The sequence below is a fragment of the Bidens hawaiensis genome, unplaced genomic scaffold (assembly GCF_021521415.1).
Source record: "Bidens hawaiensis isolate Kalapana, Puna unplaced genomic scaffold, B.hawaiensis_p1.1 tig00036759_1, whole genome shotgun sequence".
Lineage (NCBI taxonomy): Eukaryota > Viridiplantae > Streptophyta > Magnoliopsida > Asterales > Asteraceae > Bidens > Bidens hawaiensis.
Genome location: NW_027496417.1, coordinates 60,683 through 79,502, shown reverse-complemented (window position 1 = coordinate 79,502; position 18,820 = coordinate 60,683). Strand labels below are relative to the sequence as shown.

General features: G+C 34.9%; 1 protein-coding gene across 1 annotated transcript; it reads right to left on the bottom strand.

Annotated features, from left to right (window-relative positions):
- Positions 1-10,077: 10,077 nt before the first annotated feature.
- On the bottom strand, positions 10,078-10,547 carry LOC143588758 (uncharacterized). Its single transcript, XM_077069683.1, has 2 exons — positions 10,246-10,547; positions 10,078-10,192 (listed from the first exon to the last, which is right to left on the bottom strand). Exons 1-2 carry the CDS (start codon positions 10,545-10,547, stop codon positions 10,078-10,080), a joined length of 417 nt encoding a protein of 138 aa, XP_076925798.1.
- Between the last annotated feature and the right edge of the window lie 8,273 nt (positions 10,548-18,820).

Genomic DNA, 18,820 nt, shown 5'->3' with positions numbered 1-18,820 from the left:
AAATACGGGTCGGTTTTGGTTAAAGATAATTTCAAAACCGCTATAACCGAACAGACCCATTTATTTAACCAACAATATGTTTGGGATTAACTTCCACCAAACATGTTGTTGGATTATATCGTTTGATGTTTTTGGTTCAACATTTGTTATCAAATTATGTTGAATTTCATTGTTGGATTATATAACGTCATTCTTTTTTTGAATATTTGGTATTAATATTAAGGATTATATACTTTGTTATATTATGTCATGTCGTTTTGGTATCAAATTTTTAGGCCCAATTACATTGTTGTGGTTACGGTTAACCGACCCATAACCGCCTCACTATAACCTATAAAACCGATTAACCAAAACCGTCGTAATTGGTCGGTTATGGTTATGGCTATCTATTAACCAACATATTGGTTATGATTACGGGTTTGGCTCAAAACCGCCCCATGCACACCCTATTAGAAACATTAAGGGGCTGTTTGATTTAGGTCTGAATGAGACCATTTAGATCCCATGTCTGATTCGGTCAGTGTTTGAGATGTTTGGTTCATTCGTGTGAAACATCTTAATGGCTGAATCAAGGTCTGTATCGGTCAGTTTGAAAACATCGCTGAATGGAAAACAAGACAATTTTACCCATTTCTTTGATAAACTCCTTCATTCATCACCATCGCTGATTTTGAAGCTACAAGGTCTCCTTCGAAGATGTTACAAGATCTCCTCCATCGTTGGAAGGTTTGTCCTCTTCTAATTGTTCTTCTCATCGATTTTTGATAACCCTAGCCATCGATTTTCATTATTTTTAGGCATATATATGTTAATACAAGTGGGCCTACTGCTAATTGTAAACCCTGTCATTGATTTGCAGTTCTAAAACCCAATTCAATTTCATATACCAATTAATCTTTTAGTTAACAAGTATGAATGGAAATTAGATTACTAATTTCTTATGCTAGGAAACTCTATTCCTAATTCTTTGTGTTAACCTAATCATGTAACATGTGTGATCGTGTGTTGTGTGCTTTGAAATCTTGCAATTCATCTCCACCGCTATGTGGTTGTTCTTTCTAGTAGATGGCCTCTTCCTATAAGTTCTTCGTTTTAGGCGATTCCTTTTGATTGACAGTTTCATTTTTGAGCAAGTTTCGAGGAGTTAAATCATCATCTAAGGGTGATCACGGTTAGTCTTGACGGGTTTTAGGTAAAACCGTGAACCAAAACGTGAGTATGATTAAACACATAAGCTTAAAATAAAGAGACAGTCCGAAAATACATAATTCATCTTTTAACACAACTTTTCGTATGATTAAACACATCTTAGTTTTAAGCATCTAGAGTGGAGTTGTAGCAATATAGCATGGATTATGAAGTTTATGATAAAACTGTCAGGATTAAGTTGTTTTTTTGGCTGCAACAAATTATGAAATGATTCATTTGTATGTATTTGCATTGCAGTGCTGCAAAAGGACTTATAAATCACATATTATATGAAGCTGAGGTAACGACATGCATGAAATTTAGTTGAACATCATAATGGGTATTTACTTCATGAAGTCAACAACATAGTGGAAAGGTCCTAGCTACTGACAGATCATCCAATAAAAGTACATAACTTTTGAAGACGAGTAGCTCCCGTTCAACTCTTATCTTCTTTGCAAATTCACACTTATTCCATAGTTCATACTCTTCATTATTTATTTTTTAAAAGTCTTGGTTCATATTGTCGCTGTGTTGTTTTGATTTAATATCCTTTAGTGGCTTCAATGTAGGACATGATTTGTTCAAATAATCATCAAGCAACTTGAAAGTGTTTTAAGATGTATTTTGGTATTGATTATAATGAAAGTTTGTATTAAGATATATTTTGGTCGGTTATAATGAAAGTTTGGCCATTCAATATAGTTATTAAGAGCTATTACTAAACAGATTTATTTCATTCAGCACTAAATGGTTCGGAGGGGTAAAATAGTCATTCTGCACAGTCATTCAGATGTCCAATCAAACAACACTTATTCATTCTGCACTTACTGGCTCAGATCATCTTTATCATTCAGACCTCTTAATCATTCAGTACTTAATGGTTCAGCATTTGCCAAACAGCCCCTCAGTCATTAACAAGCAAGATATGTTTTTTAATTGTCATTTATTCAATAATCTGAATAAGTTAATTTGTGTTAAGAATAACTTTGGGAGTTATGATTATTATAATCTAGTATGTATTTATTTTAGTTAAAACTGTTTATTAGATTTGAAAAAACAAATAAATCAATTTAAAAATCTGAATTCCCGTTTTGTTGTTTTATTACAAAAGAAAAAGAAAAAAAAAATAAAGGATAAAGAAGAGGTACTTAGCTATTAAACATTTTGGTTGTGAATGCATGTAGCAACTAAACATTCTAAAATGTTGAAATATTTTGAAGCATTAGTGATCGGAAAGTGTGACCATGAAGAGAGCAGCGTGTATCATCATCTTCCCCTAATATACTTGTTTCTCCAAACTTCTTTGATTTCTCTTTTCTGCCTACCAATCAAGCTATTCACACTTTGCTTGATAAAATATAATATAAATATATAGCTAGATTAATTAATATAGGTTTGCACTATGTTGGCTAAGTAATGCCGTAAAACAAAATTTTATATGCTAATATTTATTTTTTAATAACAAGTGTAAAATGTCTCGATTGTCACACCCCAACCTAAGACGGAAATGTTGGGGCGTGATCCGATTGCTCACAGCTCGAAGATACTATCATAATATAGATGTGACAATATCTAATTAATTATTTTATTTCAATTATACACAATATCCAAATACAATAAACAATTTAAATATACAAATATAAGCTCAAATAAATATTAACTTGTTTATATCCTAAGGTCTTATCTACATGTCAAAACTTCAATCTTTAATACAAGCAACCTGCATATGCGTAGAAAATGAATTTTTGTCAACATAAAGTTGAGTGAGAATATCACCAGTTTTGACACAACAATATAAATAAGCATGACGTGATAAGTGCGGTAAATATAATCAAACCATAAACAAGTATGTAGACCGTTGCCAAGCGAATCGAGCGTTGGTCACCAGCAGGAACACCCGCTATGCGATTGATTGAATAGTAATCCCAATATACGATTGATTGAATGGTAACACAAGTAAGCAAGTAGCACGTATGTTTGATTAAATCACTCACAATAACACGTATGCATTTGTTTATATATATATATATAGTATGAAATACGGATACGTACGCATATGTCCCCAAAACGTTTAGAAAAGTTGTAAAATAGGGGAATGATAAACTCACCTGATCGAATAAGCCAAACGAGAATGATTACGACAAGAAAGTGAAAATCACACTTTTCGAGAATTACCGACAAGAATCCTAATTAAATAAAATTATGAGTAAATTATAAATGATATAACACGTATAACGAATTTAGTATTTCGATATGATTTGAGTTATATTTATGATTGGGTACGTTATGGATTAAACGATTGCTCTCTAAAGATTATTATTATTATTATTATTCAATTATAAGAATCATTGTTTGTCATAAAATCGGATTTACGAATAATAGTTTAATTAAATATGAGTTGAGATCTATTATAATAATAAACGTTTAAAGATATGATTATCGCAAAATTTTATATCTTGGAATTTTTAACGAAATCCGATGGTAAAAATATATTAACATGTTTATTATAATTTTGTTTAAAACGAATAATACACACACACACACACACACACACACACATATATATATATATATATATATATATGTATCTATCTAGGGGATGTATCACACGAGAAGTCAAATTACAGCGAGAAGTGCGAGAAATCAATCTGGACCATTAATTATGTGTAATCAATGGATTAGAAAAGTTATGGCAAACTTGTAATTATTAAGATATTAATCTACCAATATTTTAATGAAGAAGGGTAGTTTAGTATTTGCTTTATAGACTTTTCAAAGTGAAACTTAAGCAATTAGTAATATTTATTTATTGTCATTACTATCTAATTTAAAGTTATCTATGAATTTTTTAATTGTAATTTTTTAATTGATGTTATTAATCAAACTAATGTTAAACAAATATAAATTTAATCAAATACAATAATATCTTCAATCATAATTCTTTAAATGCATTAACTATTATATAATGCATACACAAATTTAATTATGTATTGCATACACATGCATATTCATGTATAATGTACGTGGAATCACAAATGCGTATGTGAAAATTTGAAAATTGTACGCTATTAACATGATTTGTTATTTATTATATGTAAAAGAATAAAAAAAAATATTTTGTCCCGTGTAGAGTTTATATATGTACTATTTAGGTGGTATCACGAATGTGTATTTGAAAATTTTATAGGTACAAGTTATTATCATTATCCGTTATTTATTATATATAGTTTAATGCAATAAAAAAAGTTTATTTTGTATTGTGTAGGTTCATTTAAGTATTGTGTAGGTTCGTATATGTACTATGTATATGGTATTTTGAATTGTGTATGTGTATTTTTTATTGTGTGCAGGTTCATTTATGTACTGTGTAGGTTCGTATATGTATTATGTATCTTGTATTTCGAATTTTGTATGTGTAATTTTTATCGTGTGTAAATTCATTTATGTACTATGTAGGTTCATTATTGTGTAGGCTCATGTATGTACTCTGTAGGTGGTATTTCGAATGATGTATGTGTAATTTTTATCGTTTGTAGGTTTTTTTATGTACCGTGTAGGTCCATATACATACTATGTAGATGGTATTTCGAATTTTGTATGTGTAATTTTGTTCATGTGTATGCTCATTTATGTAGTGTGTAAATATATTGGTGCTACTATCTAGATAAATGTATGAATATCTAATTACGAGAATAAAAAAATAATATTGATAAACAACAATATTGAATATGATAAAATAAAAAAAACAAGAATTACTTGTAACTTCTCCATTTATTATGACCTATCAAATATGAAAAAATGCTCATTTTACTATAACACCCTTGTTATTAAATAAATAATAAAATAAAAGAAAAAAAATATGATTGGTTGGATTTATTTCTCCCACTTTTCGCAATAAAAACACTTATGAAATGAACCAAATCCTATATATATATATTATTTATTTATTTATAATAAATATGAGCAACCTGATAAAGACGTTTGAGAAACTTCAATATTGGTGTCGGGTTTTAATAAAATAATAATGGTTTACTATTAATAAGATATATATAAGAAAATTTGTAATGAGGTTAATTGGCACGAAATGTTTATTTTATGATGTCGGTTAAATAAAATATTGTTTATTTAATATTTAATATTAATACATTATAAATCATTAAAAAAAATTAAAAACAACAAAATCAAAAATAGACCAAAAATTTCGCTGGCCGGGACTCAAACACGCGTGGATGGCTGGCTCAGGATTGAACACACACACCCTAGCCATCTATGCTAGGGTGTCAGTTGGTTATAGTTCGCAAACGGATATATATATACATAAAGTAATTATAACCAGATTTAATCATAAACCCTAATTATGCAATCGATTAATCCGTTAATTGATTGAGGAATTGATGTTAGGGTTATTGTGTAGCATATTAAAACGAACCCAGACATATAAATTATTACCTACTTCGATGATCGGACACGGGTTTAATTGAATCAACAATGCTGGCCACGGATGAACGACGAACAGGGTACCACAGACTTCGATAACTCAATTAACCATAGGGGTTTGGTTTGCGCAGGGTCTAGGTATGTGCAGACACGACGAATTGAAGTATAATCAATCCTAGGTTATATAACCGGTTTTAGGTTAAGGCGGTTTAGCTAGAGATCCAATATACGTTATAACTGATCTTGTTTCTTAATTAATTATAATGGTTAGACCGCCTATGGTAAGGGAAATCACAACCAAGATTTAATTCCGAGTTTAGAACGAAGATTGTGGCTCAAGCAAGATAAACGGGTCACGGTTTATGGTTAAACGTGTCTTGAACCATGGGAAAACGGGTTCATGGATCAATGGGTTATAAGATATTATAAAAATTGCAATTTAGTCCTTATTGATTGAAAATGGAAACATTAGAGAGTTAAAGTTTAGTTTTGGGTGAAAATGTATATTTCCCAAAGTTAAATAAATATAATAAACAAATAAAAATTATATAATCATTACTCGATAAACGCGATACTTTTCATTGTTAAAATTCCCCGAACATAAAACGAGTCGGATAATAGATATAAATTCGGACGTGGAAAAACCCGAGTTGTTACATCGATTCCACTTATTCTAAACGTCTATCCAACTTTAAAATTCGTTCACTTCTCTTTCTTTAAGACATGCCATCATCCGAAACATATGTGTTATCATTTAAAAGTGTAGCGTGTCACTCCATTATAAAATAAGTGTGCAACACCTTAAAATTTTATGATATTATGTGACACGTTACTACTATTCACCATAGATCTAGGACTAATGGAGATAACTGGGTTACGTGGAGAATCCCGTTTGATAAATTTAAGATTTTTCTGATCAATCATGATGCATCCGTCAACATTCTGGTTAAATAAATCTATTAACATTAAAAAAAAGTGTAATAAAATTACAAGATAATAAGATTATGATAATAAAACATTATTTTATTTCATTATATTCAAACTAAAGAAAACTAAATTTATAAATAAATTTAATAATAAATAATAACTCAAATAACAATAACTATAACAATAATACATAATAAATTTCGATAATACCACATTCTTGAATGCATATATCAGAAGAGTTATTATTATTGGATATTATTTAAAGAATCTTGTATTATTGTTATTATTATTATTATTTGATTGTGAAGCTTTGATATGTATAAGTAAATGTGACGGATGATTGGAAAATAGAGAGACTATTAATGAGGCCAAATCAGAAAATATGGGAATATATATGATAAAAACAACGAATGAACCTTCCTTCCTATAAATAATAAAATTTAAAAAGAACAGGATACTGTCCTTCTTACAAATGGACGATCGATGGGTTAGTGGCTGACAAATAAAAATACCTCACCAACACAAAAGTAAAAAATTCTTAAAATAGCTTGTTTTAGAGAGAAGTCCTATTTTAACTATTTTTTTTCAAAATCTTTTATAATTTGAACTTACAAGACGCTTTAAGAAAATATAAAAATAAAGAGGGAGCAGGCCAAATTTCGAAAGAAAGTCAGGTAAAAGACGAGATTTGGGGAAATTATGCCGTGCAATTCTAAATTATTTTGTAATCTTGGAGCAAAAGTCCATATTTTCCCAAATCTTTTTTATTCAAAAATCGTCTTAAGAGACTGTTTTTTTATATTTTCTACCTTTCCCGTCCATATTTTCAAATTATTAGAAAAATATATTTTTTACAATTATACCCCACCACCACCACCACCACCACCATCACGTCGGCCCCACGCCATCACCACCACCGAAGCACCACCACCCCCACCCCATCACCCCCTCTCCACCGCCTAAACAGTATCTGGAATGCATCTACCGAAGAAAGAAGCTGCAAACCTTTTAATCCATTGCTCGGGGAGACTTATGAGGCAGATTATCCAGATAAAGGTCTTCGTTTCTTTTCTGAAAAGGTTTACTCTTCACTAAGACCATGAATTATTGTCTTCACCTTTTAAATTAAAATACTCTGTTAAATCCTTGTTTAATCTTGCAACAGGTGAGTCATAACCCGATGATTGTAGCATGTCACTGTGAGGGTAAAGGATGGAAATTTTGGGGAGATAGCAACTTGAAAAGCAAGTTTTGGGGTCGATCAATTCAGCTTGACCCTGTTGGGGTTTTGACTTTGAAATTTGATGATGGTGATTTTTTGTAGAGGAGGTGAGGGGGTGGGGGTGGGGGTGGTGGTGGTGGTGGTGGTGATGGGGTGGGGCCGACGTGATGGTGGTGGTGGTGGTTAAGGGGTATAATTGTAAAAAATATATTTTTTTAATAATTTGAAAATATGGACGGGAAAGATAGGAAACATAAAAAAAACAGTCTCTCAAGACGGTTTTTGAATAAAAAAGATTTGGGAAAATATGGACTTTTGTTTCAAGATTACAAAATAATTTGGACTTGTACGACATTATTTTCCCAAATCTCGTCTTTTACCTGACCTTCTTTCAAAATTTGGCCTGCTCCCTATTTATTTTTATATTTTCCCAAAGCGTCTTACAAGTCCAAATTATAAAAGATTTGAGAAAAAAGGACTAAAATGAGACTTCTCTTTCTAAAATGGACTATTTTAGGAATTTTCCAAACACAAAGTCTTATACTTTATTTTATCTGATATAATTATGTGTAGCGAGGAGTCTAATTAAATGATATTATTCATACAATCATACTCTTACGTTTCTTTAGTCAATGACATTGGTACATGTTTCTTGCACTTAAATCAAAATGCAATGCTGGCAAACTTTCTTTCCATGTCTTTAGATATTTCTCGGGCAAACAAACAAATAAAGATTATACATATATGATATATCCAAGTATACAACTGGTAGTTTTTGTTTCTTTCCTTCGAATTTTATTTCTCGTATTGTATATTTACATAAATTATATGACTGAATAATTAAAATATTATATTGAAGAAACACCGGAATAACCCTCGGCCTAATCGCTTAGTCCTTAGGTTAACGCTTAGTCTTTCCCACGGGGTCTAGTATAATCCAACAGATCTGAGTGGTTTCACATACAAAATAGAACACCGTAAGCTTGTTACGAGAATGAGAACGGGAGTCCTCTCGTAACCACCCCCGGTATGAGAATCAGTACAGGAGACTGAATATATAGTAAACACGAGTTATCGCGGAGCACTAGTGAGTGTTCTCGCGTAAAAGTTTAGGATCGTTGTACCGTTGGAGGTTGGGTGATATTTAATATTTATAGCCAGATGGAAGGAGAGAATATGTGGGTCGTCTGCTATCTTAGGGATTCCACCAATTAGACGCCATGCACGTGTCTCAAGAAAGTTGGTGGATAGAGGGGTTGACTGATGGGTGATTTTTGTGCTATGTGATACTATTGTCAATGTGTTGTAAATCGGAAGGTCCTCGGCGTCACTCTTTCCAAGACGTCAGGGAATGTTCAACGCCTGGTAGAATGCTTGTTGGCGCTTTTGTAATTCGTACCTGATGCCAGATTGTTTCGCCTGCACAAGCGTATGTTGCATATTTGGTGAGTTTAAAACCCTACCTCATCATATATTCATATATGTAATAAAATTGTTTTTCATTAAGTTTTGTTTTCACTTGCCCTTGCGCTAATATGCTTTTTATAAAGTAAATTGCATATAGTATAAGTTATATTATAAAATTAGAGAACTTTACATCTGGTATAATTACATATTTGAATTCTTCTATAGCTATCTGTTATTATAAAATCATTTTTATGAAAGGAAAGCGCCTATTTTAACTTCTAAATTCATAAATTGGTAAAACATTCGATTTATTAAATAATATAATTTGGCATAACATACAGGTGGGACACAAGTTATTCAAAAGAAATATAATATGTTAAGCTAAGGGTAGTGGGGCTTGATCCAAGACCAAGTGGTCCAATATATTTACGACATGTAGGCGGTGATGTGGCACAGAATCAAGCTCCAGGATCAAGCCCCAGAGAGTGTAGTGGTCCAGGTGATCCGGAGCTTGATTGATTTTTTTTATTTTTTTTTAAATAATTTAAAACCTTACATTAATAATAATATAAAACATTACATTAATAATAATTTAAAATATTACTAGTCTAATACAAGATTATCGGGTCTTCTATCCCACAAATGCTCAACCAACTAATGCCGAAGGTTATCGTGTATCTCACGGCTCTTGATGATATTTAAGTTGTCGAGTCGTTGTTCATTGGTGATCGTCGATTCTTGTCTTGGAATATCACCTTGGTAGTTTTGACAAATAGTGTGACCCTCGTCTTCTAGTATCATGTTATGTAGGATTACACACGTGTAGACGACTTCCGTTATCTTCTCCCTTGTCCAAAATTTTATTGGATTCGTCAATATTGCCCATTTTTTCTTTAAGACTCCAACGCCCTTTCAATATCTTTTCTGGCCGATTCTTGTCTCTTCGTGAAGTACTTTCGTTTGTCAGAAAGTGGAGACGCATAAGCTTGAACTAGTGTCCCCCATTCGCTGTAAATACCATCAACGAGGTAGTACCCGTACTTGAAGTGTTCTCCATTTACAAAAAAGCCTGAGGGGGTTCAACCCTGTCGATAAGGTCATCGAATATCGATGATTGATTGATAACATTGTGGTCATTATTTGACCCGACAACCCCAAAGAATGCATGCCAAAACCAAAGATCCTGTGACGCCACCGCCTTAAGTACAATAGTAGGGCCGGGGTGATCACCTCGGTGGAATTGACCTCGCCAAGCAGTAGGACACATAGCCCAACCAACATGCATACAATCGAGGCTACCGAGCATCTCGGGGAAACCATGCCTTTCACCGTGCACCTCGTATATGTGTTGGATATCATACATTGTTGGTTTACGTAAGTATCTCCGCTTGTATAGCGATATGACCCCTAAATATAATTACTTAAAATTATATAAATAAATGTAAATGATAAAATTTTAAATAAAACTATATACTTTTACAAAAGTGGTTAAGCGAATCGCGTTCGGTCTTTTTAGCCATTTGTAGATACTCGTCCAACATGTTCGAGCCAACACCATACGCTAGTTGCCGAAGAGCGGCGGTAATTTTTTGAGTAGGCGTGAACCTGGGATGACCTCTAGCGTCATCCCTTTGTTGAAAATACTCAAAGTGCTCCGGCAAGCATTTGCTAGACGCATGAATAATCGTCTAGCCATTCGAAAACGAGTTTTAAAACTTTCCTCACCATATGCGGGATCGGGGCTAAAATAGTGACGTATCAAAGTTTCATTAGCAGTCTTTCGATCACGAAGACGTGGTTGCCGGAATAATGGGGCTCGAGGGCGTCTTTGATCGATCAAAAAATTTATCGTCGTTTGAACCGCTTGACAAATGAGTTCGTCTTCTTCGGAAGACGAAGACGATGAAGACGATGCCATTTATAAAAATGGAGAGAAATATAGTTTTGGTAGAGGAAAAGTATGGTTTTTTAAGAGAATAAGAGAGAATGAGGTGAGTTTTAGTTAAAATGGAGTGTGTGGATTGGTATTTATATATAGGTTAAATAAACAAAAAAAAACTTTCTTTTTAAACCACCAACGGCTATATTCCCACGCGGACTGCCCCGCGCCTCCCATCCGCGTCCCCGTCCGCGCCAAGGTGATAGCGGTGTTTGCGAGCCAGGTGGCCGCGCTCCCCTTCCGCGCCTCACCACCCTTAGCCTTGTTGTACCAATTAATCAATTATTGATCCCTAGATATTTCTTTGCAAAAGCAACGCCTTTTAGAAAATGTAGATATTAAATAAATACTAAAAGATATTTGTGATGTTACATCATTATTTTAGATACATAGATCTAAGAACCAGATACATAGAGCATTAAAGTAATGCAAAATAAAAATTTTCAGCATCTAATGAACATAAATCCGAATGTTATTAATAAAAAATAAGAACGGGTATTATAATAAAGTTATAGAGATGGTTTTGTTAAAAATTGTATATGAAAAGAGTAAAAAAAAAGTGTGAGATATTGATTGTATTAAGTGCGATTAAAGCATTCTCATCCAACCCCTTATATTATGTGAGTGGTGTTTTTATAATTTAAAGAGTGATTCAGAGTGTTGTGAGTGAAAACTTTTTATATTTTAGAAAACGTAGTGATTTTTCTGTATATTTAAAAAGTTACTGTTCATGTCATATAATTTTTTAATATATTTTAAAAGTGGTTGTGAGTGAAGGAAACGAAAAAGTAATGATAAAATGTATAAAAAATATTATTTAATTGAAATGAAAAGAGATAGGGGATGGGATGAGAATTCTCTTAGAGCATTCTCAATGGATTCCCTAGATTATGTGAGGGGGTTCTCCAATTTTTAGAGATAGTTAAAAATGGTTGTGAGAGGAGGAGAGAGAAAATGTTACTGTTCATGGTTAAATTTGGAGAAGCGCACTGTTCATCTTTATAATTTTTTAATGTTTTTGAAAGTGGTTGTGAGTGAATAAGAGAGAAAAGGTAATGATAAAAGTATAAAAAAATATTATTTAATTGAAAATGAGAGAGAAAAGATAGTGTTTTTAGTGTAATTATAGAGATGAAGATGGAGAATTGAATGGAAATGTTCTTAAGAGCATTCCCAGTGGGTTCTCCAAATTATGTGAGGAAGTTCTCCAAATTTTAGACATTGTTAAAAGTGGTTGTGAGAGGAAGAGAGAGAAAATGTTACTGTTCATGGTTAAATTTAAAGAAACACACTATTCACCTTTATAATTTTATAATGTTTTTTAAAGTGGTTGTGAGTGAAGGAGAGAGAAAAAGTAATGATAAAAGTATAAAAATATATTATTTAATTGAAAATGAGAGAAAAAATATAGTGTTTTAGTGTAATTATAGAGATGAAGATGAATAATGGACTGGGAATGCTCTAAACCCCACAAAAAGTGGGCCCATTGATTATATGCACTTGTTGAGTGGGATCGTATTAGACCATGTATGATCAAAATCCTTTATCTTTGAGTGTTCTGTTACGCGTGGTGGTCTAATTAATATTAAAGAGTTTTATAAAAAGAAGCGTGGCAAAAAAAACCCACAATTCTCATGTAATCATTACCCTGCTCTCTATACCTCTATCACGAAATGCGTCCTCTTCAAAGTTCTATATACAACTTTTACACCCAAAATGCTTGGCAAAACTTAGAGAAGGCGTACATGGCGTTTTGGGAGAGTTTTAGACCAAAATGGCAACCAAAACTCCTCCACTACGGATGACCTTAGAAGAGTTTAATTTGTTGTGTTGGCATTTTCAAGTGTTAGCTAGTCAATTTATAATATTACAATTACGGGAGAGTGTCTGCATTAGTTGTTGTACCTTATGCATAACGTGGTTGTGCTATGCTATTTGAAATTCGTTAGTTCACACGTTTTCATCAATGAGTGTACGCGTGTTATCTGTGTGTCTGACGAGTCTTTTGTGTTATCTCTTTGGTATTTTTCCATGCCTGTTCTTTATACTCCATGGGTTGCAGATAAAGAGAACAGTTAGAGAAGGAGAAAGTTACAGAGAGAATGGTCAAATACACATGCGTTCTCCATTGCGACGTTTTCATGGGAGATGCAAGTGTTCCCGTTGTGGCGACGTTGCCGTCAGAGATGGAGCCGATTTGGCCAATCTCTAGTCGTGGCGATGTTGCCGTCAGATATCAACTGCTGTTCCCGACGGCCTCGGGTCATTGCGATGTTACGTTTTTCTATCTTTCTCTCTGGCCTCTCTCATCCTTTGTTCGACTTTTGATGTGCGTCGGATAACCCTCACAACTAAGCTTTAAATATAAAAAGAAAATCCTAAAACCACACACAACCGACAAGTGTACCGATCGCAGGTAGTATAGACCTAGAAAGTCCGAGTATCGAACATGAGGACACGTAAGAATGCTAATGATCACTAACCCTAGACAAGACCTACCTAAGAATAATATTTTAATTGATTTTTAATTTTTGTTTTTCTTAACTGGACTAACAGGACTGATTAACAAAAGTTACCAAAAATAGAAAACTTAACGACAAACTAACTGTGTTGACTTTGGATGAAGAAAAACGTCTACCTAGGTCTGAATCAAACTATAGGTCTGACAAGCAAATGGATTGGTTGATATCTAGACACCGGTTCCTAAAGATGACACGACTAAGGATTGCTCAGGCTCACTGGATTATCTCTCGGTCTCACTCAACAAACCCTAACTACTCTTACTCGGCTAAAACGACCAAATCGGAAAACAATTGTTAACGTGTTTTAATGTTGACTCACCTCTCGATCTCACCAACACTCGACCCTAATGGCAATGAATACTACACAACCAAGGATAGAGGAACAATCTAACTTAAACCAAATAGACCAACTAGTCGCTCAAAACACCTAAACCGGACAAGAAACGAACTCGCTCTCGCGCAATTCCTATTCTAGCATGCAAAGGATGAGACAACCCTAACTTCTTATCACCTCTCGTCTCTAAGAAGGTGTCTAACCGCTGTACTTTAACCACAAATTAATGCAACAAAACCCTACGGTTGTACCTACCGCAAACAAACCCTAAACACAAAGTCTAGAATCAAACAAGCACCGATCAATCAATACAAAACTAATCAACCAACGCAAGGAGTTTAAGCAATGAATTACTAAAATTTCCAACCCTTAAACACAACCTATTTCATGTCTAAATCAAACTTTACACTAACAATTCAAGTCCATCAATCAAACAATCCATAAAACTCATTAAACACTAGCAACTATCATCATTCCTAGGTAGAACCGACAAGATTAGCCTAACATAATTTTTGGACAGCAGCTATTGGTTAATAAAAACATCAAATACTTCATACCAATCATCATAACAATCATTGAACAATCAATACTAATCAATACAAAGTCAATCTTTCAAGAAATTGCGAAACTAGTTAACAATTTAGCAAGAACAATAAAGATGATGAACAATGTTAATAATGAAAGGATATGTAGATGATTCTTGGCTGCTCTTGGCTGTGTGAATGATGAAAAACGTCCCTGAGCCTTTGTTTCTTGCCTCCTTCTTTTTCATAGCCGCCACAAGCTTCAAACCCTAATCGAAAAAAAGTTTTTTCCTTGGTTCCTTGGCTGCCAGCTGCGATCGCCCTAGTGTAGGTTGCTTAGGGTTTTTATTTTCTTTTTTTTTTATATTATGATATAATAGTAGGCTTGGGATTTCCATGATGTAAACGGGCCGGGCTTTTAGCTTTACTTGAAATCGTATGCGTAAAAGGGCTGTAAGCTCCTTGAAAGGTCCGGTTTCTTTCTTTCTTTCACCCTTAGACTACAAAATAAATATTATTATGTAAAACCCATATAAAATAAGTCAATCTACATTATTATAAGGTATATACATATAAAAACATAGATAAAAGGTGCGGAAAATAAGTGTGTTTTACAACACATCAAACATCCCCACACTTAAGAATTTTTCATCACTGAAAAAGAATTCTACACAGGATCATAACCGAGTTCAACCGACAACTCTTGGTTTTATTTATTAATTATTATTATTATATATTTTTTTTCTTTTTAAAGTATTATAACAAGTGACCCGTTACCCAAATATTTCTTCCAACTTTCACCTAATAAGTTAGATTAGGTTGATTGCCGGTATTGCTATCCACTTAAACCCATGCCCCTAATACTTACCGAGGCAAATAAGGCGTGAAAATTTCATTAGTTTGTATGACTAAGCGGGACCCACACTTAAAAGCCCTGCTGCCACTTCACCACGTTCCATTATGGTTTTACCGGGCCGAATCACCCCAATTTGACTTAAATCTATTGCCAAATGATCTAAACATTTTCGACTCATATACAATGTATAAACTCTAGCTTGGTCCTTGATCGACCGACAGTAGTTTCTTTCATGGTGGTTTCGAATTTTTTTTTTCTGCCTTTTCGCTCTTTGCATTGCCTTTTGGCTTTTTGCATTTTTTTTTTGAAAAAATTCACCATGTTGGACGATATTACAGACTGCATCAAGGCTCAGGTCTGCGCCACCGCGCAACAAAGGGCCGAGCAAAACTGTCTTCTGCTATTTGCAGGAATAGACACGTATACATAAGATTATACATGTAAGTACGTATACAAAAATTAGGTTTTTATATAAAGGTGATTATATGACTCGAGGCTTGAGTATAACCCGGATTTTCATTCCAGTCCTGTTACGGGCTCATTTAAACAAATAAAACTCTAAGATGTTTCCCACTAAAGTCAGGCCATTTAAAAGGTTCAATTAGGTCAACAACCAAACCGCCCTTTCATTCTCAAAGGCTGAGCCTACCGACACATCGATTACTGAGTCTAAACTGTTTGGTTACCATACATTTCGTGTGGGTCTAATGGGCACTGTTCTTATTTATTATATATATATTTTTGAAAACACCAAGAAGTTATAAAATAACCACTACTCGGTAATAATATCATTTCCTGTTTAACGTAGAGAAAACAAGTTTCAAGGGACAATTTTTTTCAAATTTTTCAATTTTTTTTTTCAAAAATTTTTCTATAACTAAGTAAAATAAATCCCATCCCCACACTTAGAACAAAATCGTCCTCGATGAGAACAAGGAAAAGAAATAAAAATAAAAATATAATATACAAGAATAAAACAAAGAACGGGTTACTACTCTGGTTTGTGTGCAGAGTCTTCAATAGCTGAGAAGCAACCAAGCGACCGTATAGCATTTCATTCGCGGTCGCAATCTTAGGAGAACCTGTTCCAAAACACCATCATAGCTACCATGCGCATAATATAACATGCAAAACTCAAACTCGCTCGCATGTAGCGGCGTACAAAACGGAAAACAAAAACATAAAGAAATAAACGTATATTTGTGTTTTTGGTTTTTATAAATATATATATATATATATATATATATATATATTATTTTTTTATTTATATATTTTTTTTCACACTAGAACGCCCCTTAAATCGACCGATTCGAATGGAGATTGAGTACGAGTGGTTTCATTTTGGAACATCCTGAAATAGACAAAAACATATAAAACAGACAGCACAAACAAATAACAGAGATACAAACTCTACAACTCGGGCAGTCTCCCGAGTGATGCATCCAGCACGTCTACGTCTCGGTGAGCGAGTCAAGGTAGAATACCTCGACAGTCTGATCAGCCATCGACTCGCCAATGTAGTGCTTCAGTCTATGACCGTTCACTTTAAACTTCCCGCTTTTATCCTCTATCTCAATAGTACCATACGGGAAAACCTCAGTGACCGTGAACGGTTCCGACCATCGGGAGTTCAACTTTCCCGGGAATAACCTCAACCGGGAATTATACAATAAGACCAAATCCCCACACTTGAACTGCTTGTTCCCTTTCAATTTCCTACCATGCATTTCCTTCGTCCGCTCTTTATACCTAAACGATTGTGCGTAGGTGTGATCTCTCAGCTTCTCTAACTTGTGCAACTGGTGGAAATGAGTGCTCTCCGCGGCGGACATATCAAGATTGACCTTCTGGAGGGCCCATGAAGCACGATGCTCCAAATCAACAGGCAGGTGGCAGGCCTTCCCATAAATCATCCGAAACGGTGTGGAACCGGTCGGAGTTTTGTAGGTTGTACGGAAGGCCCACAACGCATCATCCAACTTGTCGGACCAATCCTGACGATTCGAACCAACCGTTTTCTCAGGAATACGTTTGATCTCCTGATTACTCACTTCTACCTGCCCACTAGTCTGTGGGTGGTAGGCGGTTGCAAGCCAATGGATGACCCCATAGCGACGCAACGCCTTCTCCATCTACGCATTGTAGAAGTGAGTTCCTCTATCACTGATCAACGCCTTCGGGAAACCAAAACGAGCAAAAAGGCTCTTGAGAAAACGGAGTACAACTCGAGCATCATTCGTGGGTAAGGCCTTGGCCTCAACCCACTCCGAGACATAATCAGCAGCCACAAGTATGTACTTGTTCCCACGCGAAGATGGAAACGATCCCATGAAATCAATGCCCCACACATCGAAAACCTCACAAACCTGAATAGCATTCCAGGGCATTTCATTTTGCGACAAGATGTTGCCGACACGCTGGCAACGATCACAACTCCTAACGAACGCGTGCGCATCCTTAACAATCGAAGGCCAATAAAAACCACAATCAAAGACCTTCTTCGCTGTCAAAGTCGCACCGTGGTGACCTCCTGTCGGTCCAACATGACAATGGCTCAGAATCTGCCATCCCTTCTTAACGTCCACGCACCTCCTGATCAACTGGTCAACACCTATACGAAAAAGATACGGGTCGTCCCAAAGGTAAAACTTAACATCAGCAAAGAATTTCTTCTTTTGCTGGTAAGACATCTTCGGGTAGTACTCGTCCGCAAGATAGTTCGCAAAGTCGGCGAACCATGGAAAACCCTCATCCTGAGCTGAAACAAACATGAGATTCTCTGTCAGAAATCGGTCATTAATCCTGACCCCCGGTTCTCCTAACTCAGCTCCCTCAAGACGCGAAAGATGATCGGCCGCCACATTCTTGGCCCCCTTTTTATCACGAATTTCAATATCAAACTCTTGAAGCAACATGATCCATCTGATAAGGCGTAGCTTAGCATCCTGTTTGCTGAAGAGATAACGAATAGCAGAATGATCCGTGTACACAATCGTCTTGGACAGAACTAGATAGGACCTGAATTTATCGAACTCAAACACCACAGCTAAAAGCTCTTTCTCGGTGGTGGTGTAACTCTCCTGTGCACCATTCAAGGTCCGGCTAGCAAAGTAAATAGGATGGAAGTGCTTATCCTTCCGCTGTCCAAGAACCTCTCCGACTGTGAAGTCACTCGCATCACACATCAAATCAAAGGGAAGCGACCAGTCGAGAGCAATCATGATCGGGGCGTTAACGAGTTTGTCTTCTAAAAGATCAAACGCCTCGATACACTGCTCAGAAAACACAAATGGGGCATCCTTCTCCAGAAGTTTGGTCATGGGTCTCGCGATCTTAGAAAAATCTTTAATGAACCGGCGATAGAACCCAGCGTGACCCAGAAAACTCTGGATGGATCTCACAGAAGTGGGTGGGGGAAGATTAGAAATGGTCTCGACCTTCGCTCGGTCGACCTCTATCCC

What these genes read in the sequence shown, in the direction of transcription:
- LOC143588758 (XM_077069683.1), bottom strand. Translation starts at nt 10,547, where the DNA reads ATGTATGATATCCAACACATATACGAGGTGCACGGTGAAAGGCATGGT. An exon ending in GAACCCCCTCAGGCTTTTTT is followed by an intron (nt 10,193 to 10,245) that starts GTAAATGGAGAA and finishes TGGTATTTACAG; the next exon opens with CGAATGGGGGACACTAGTTC.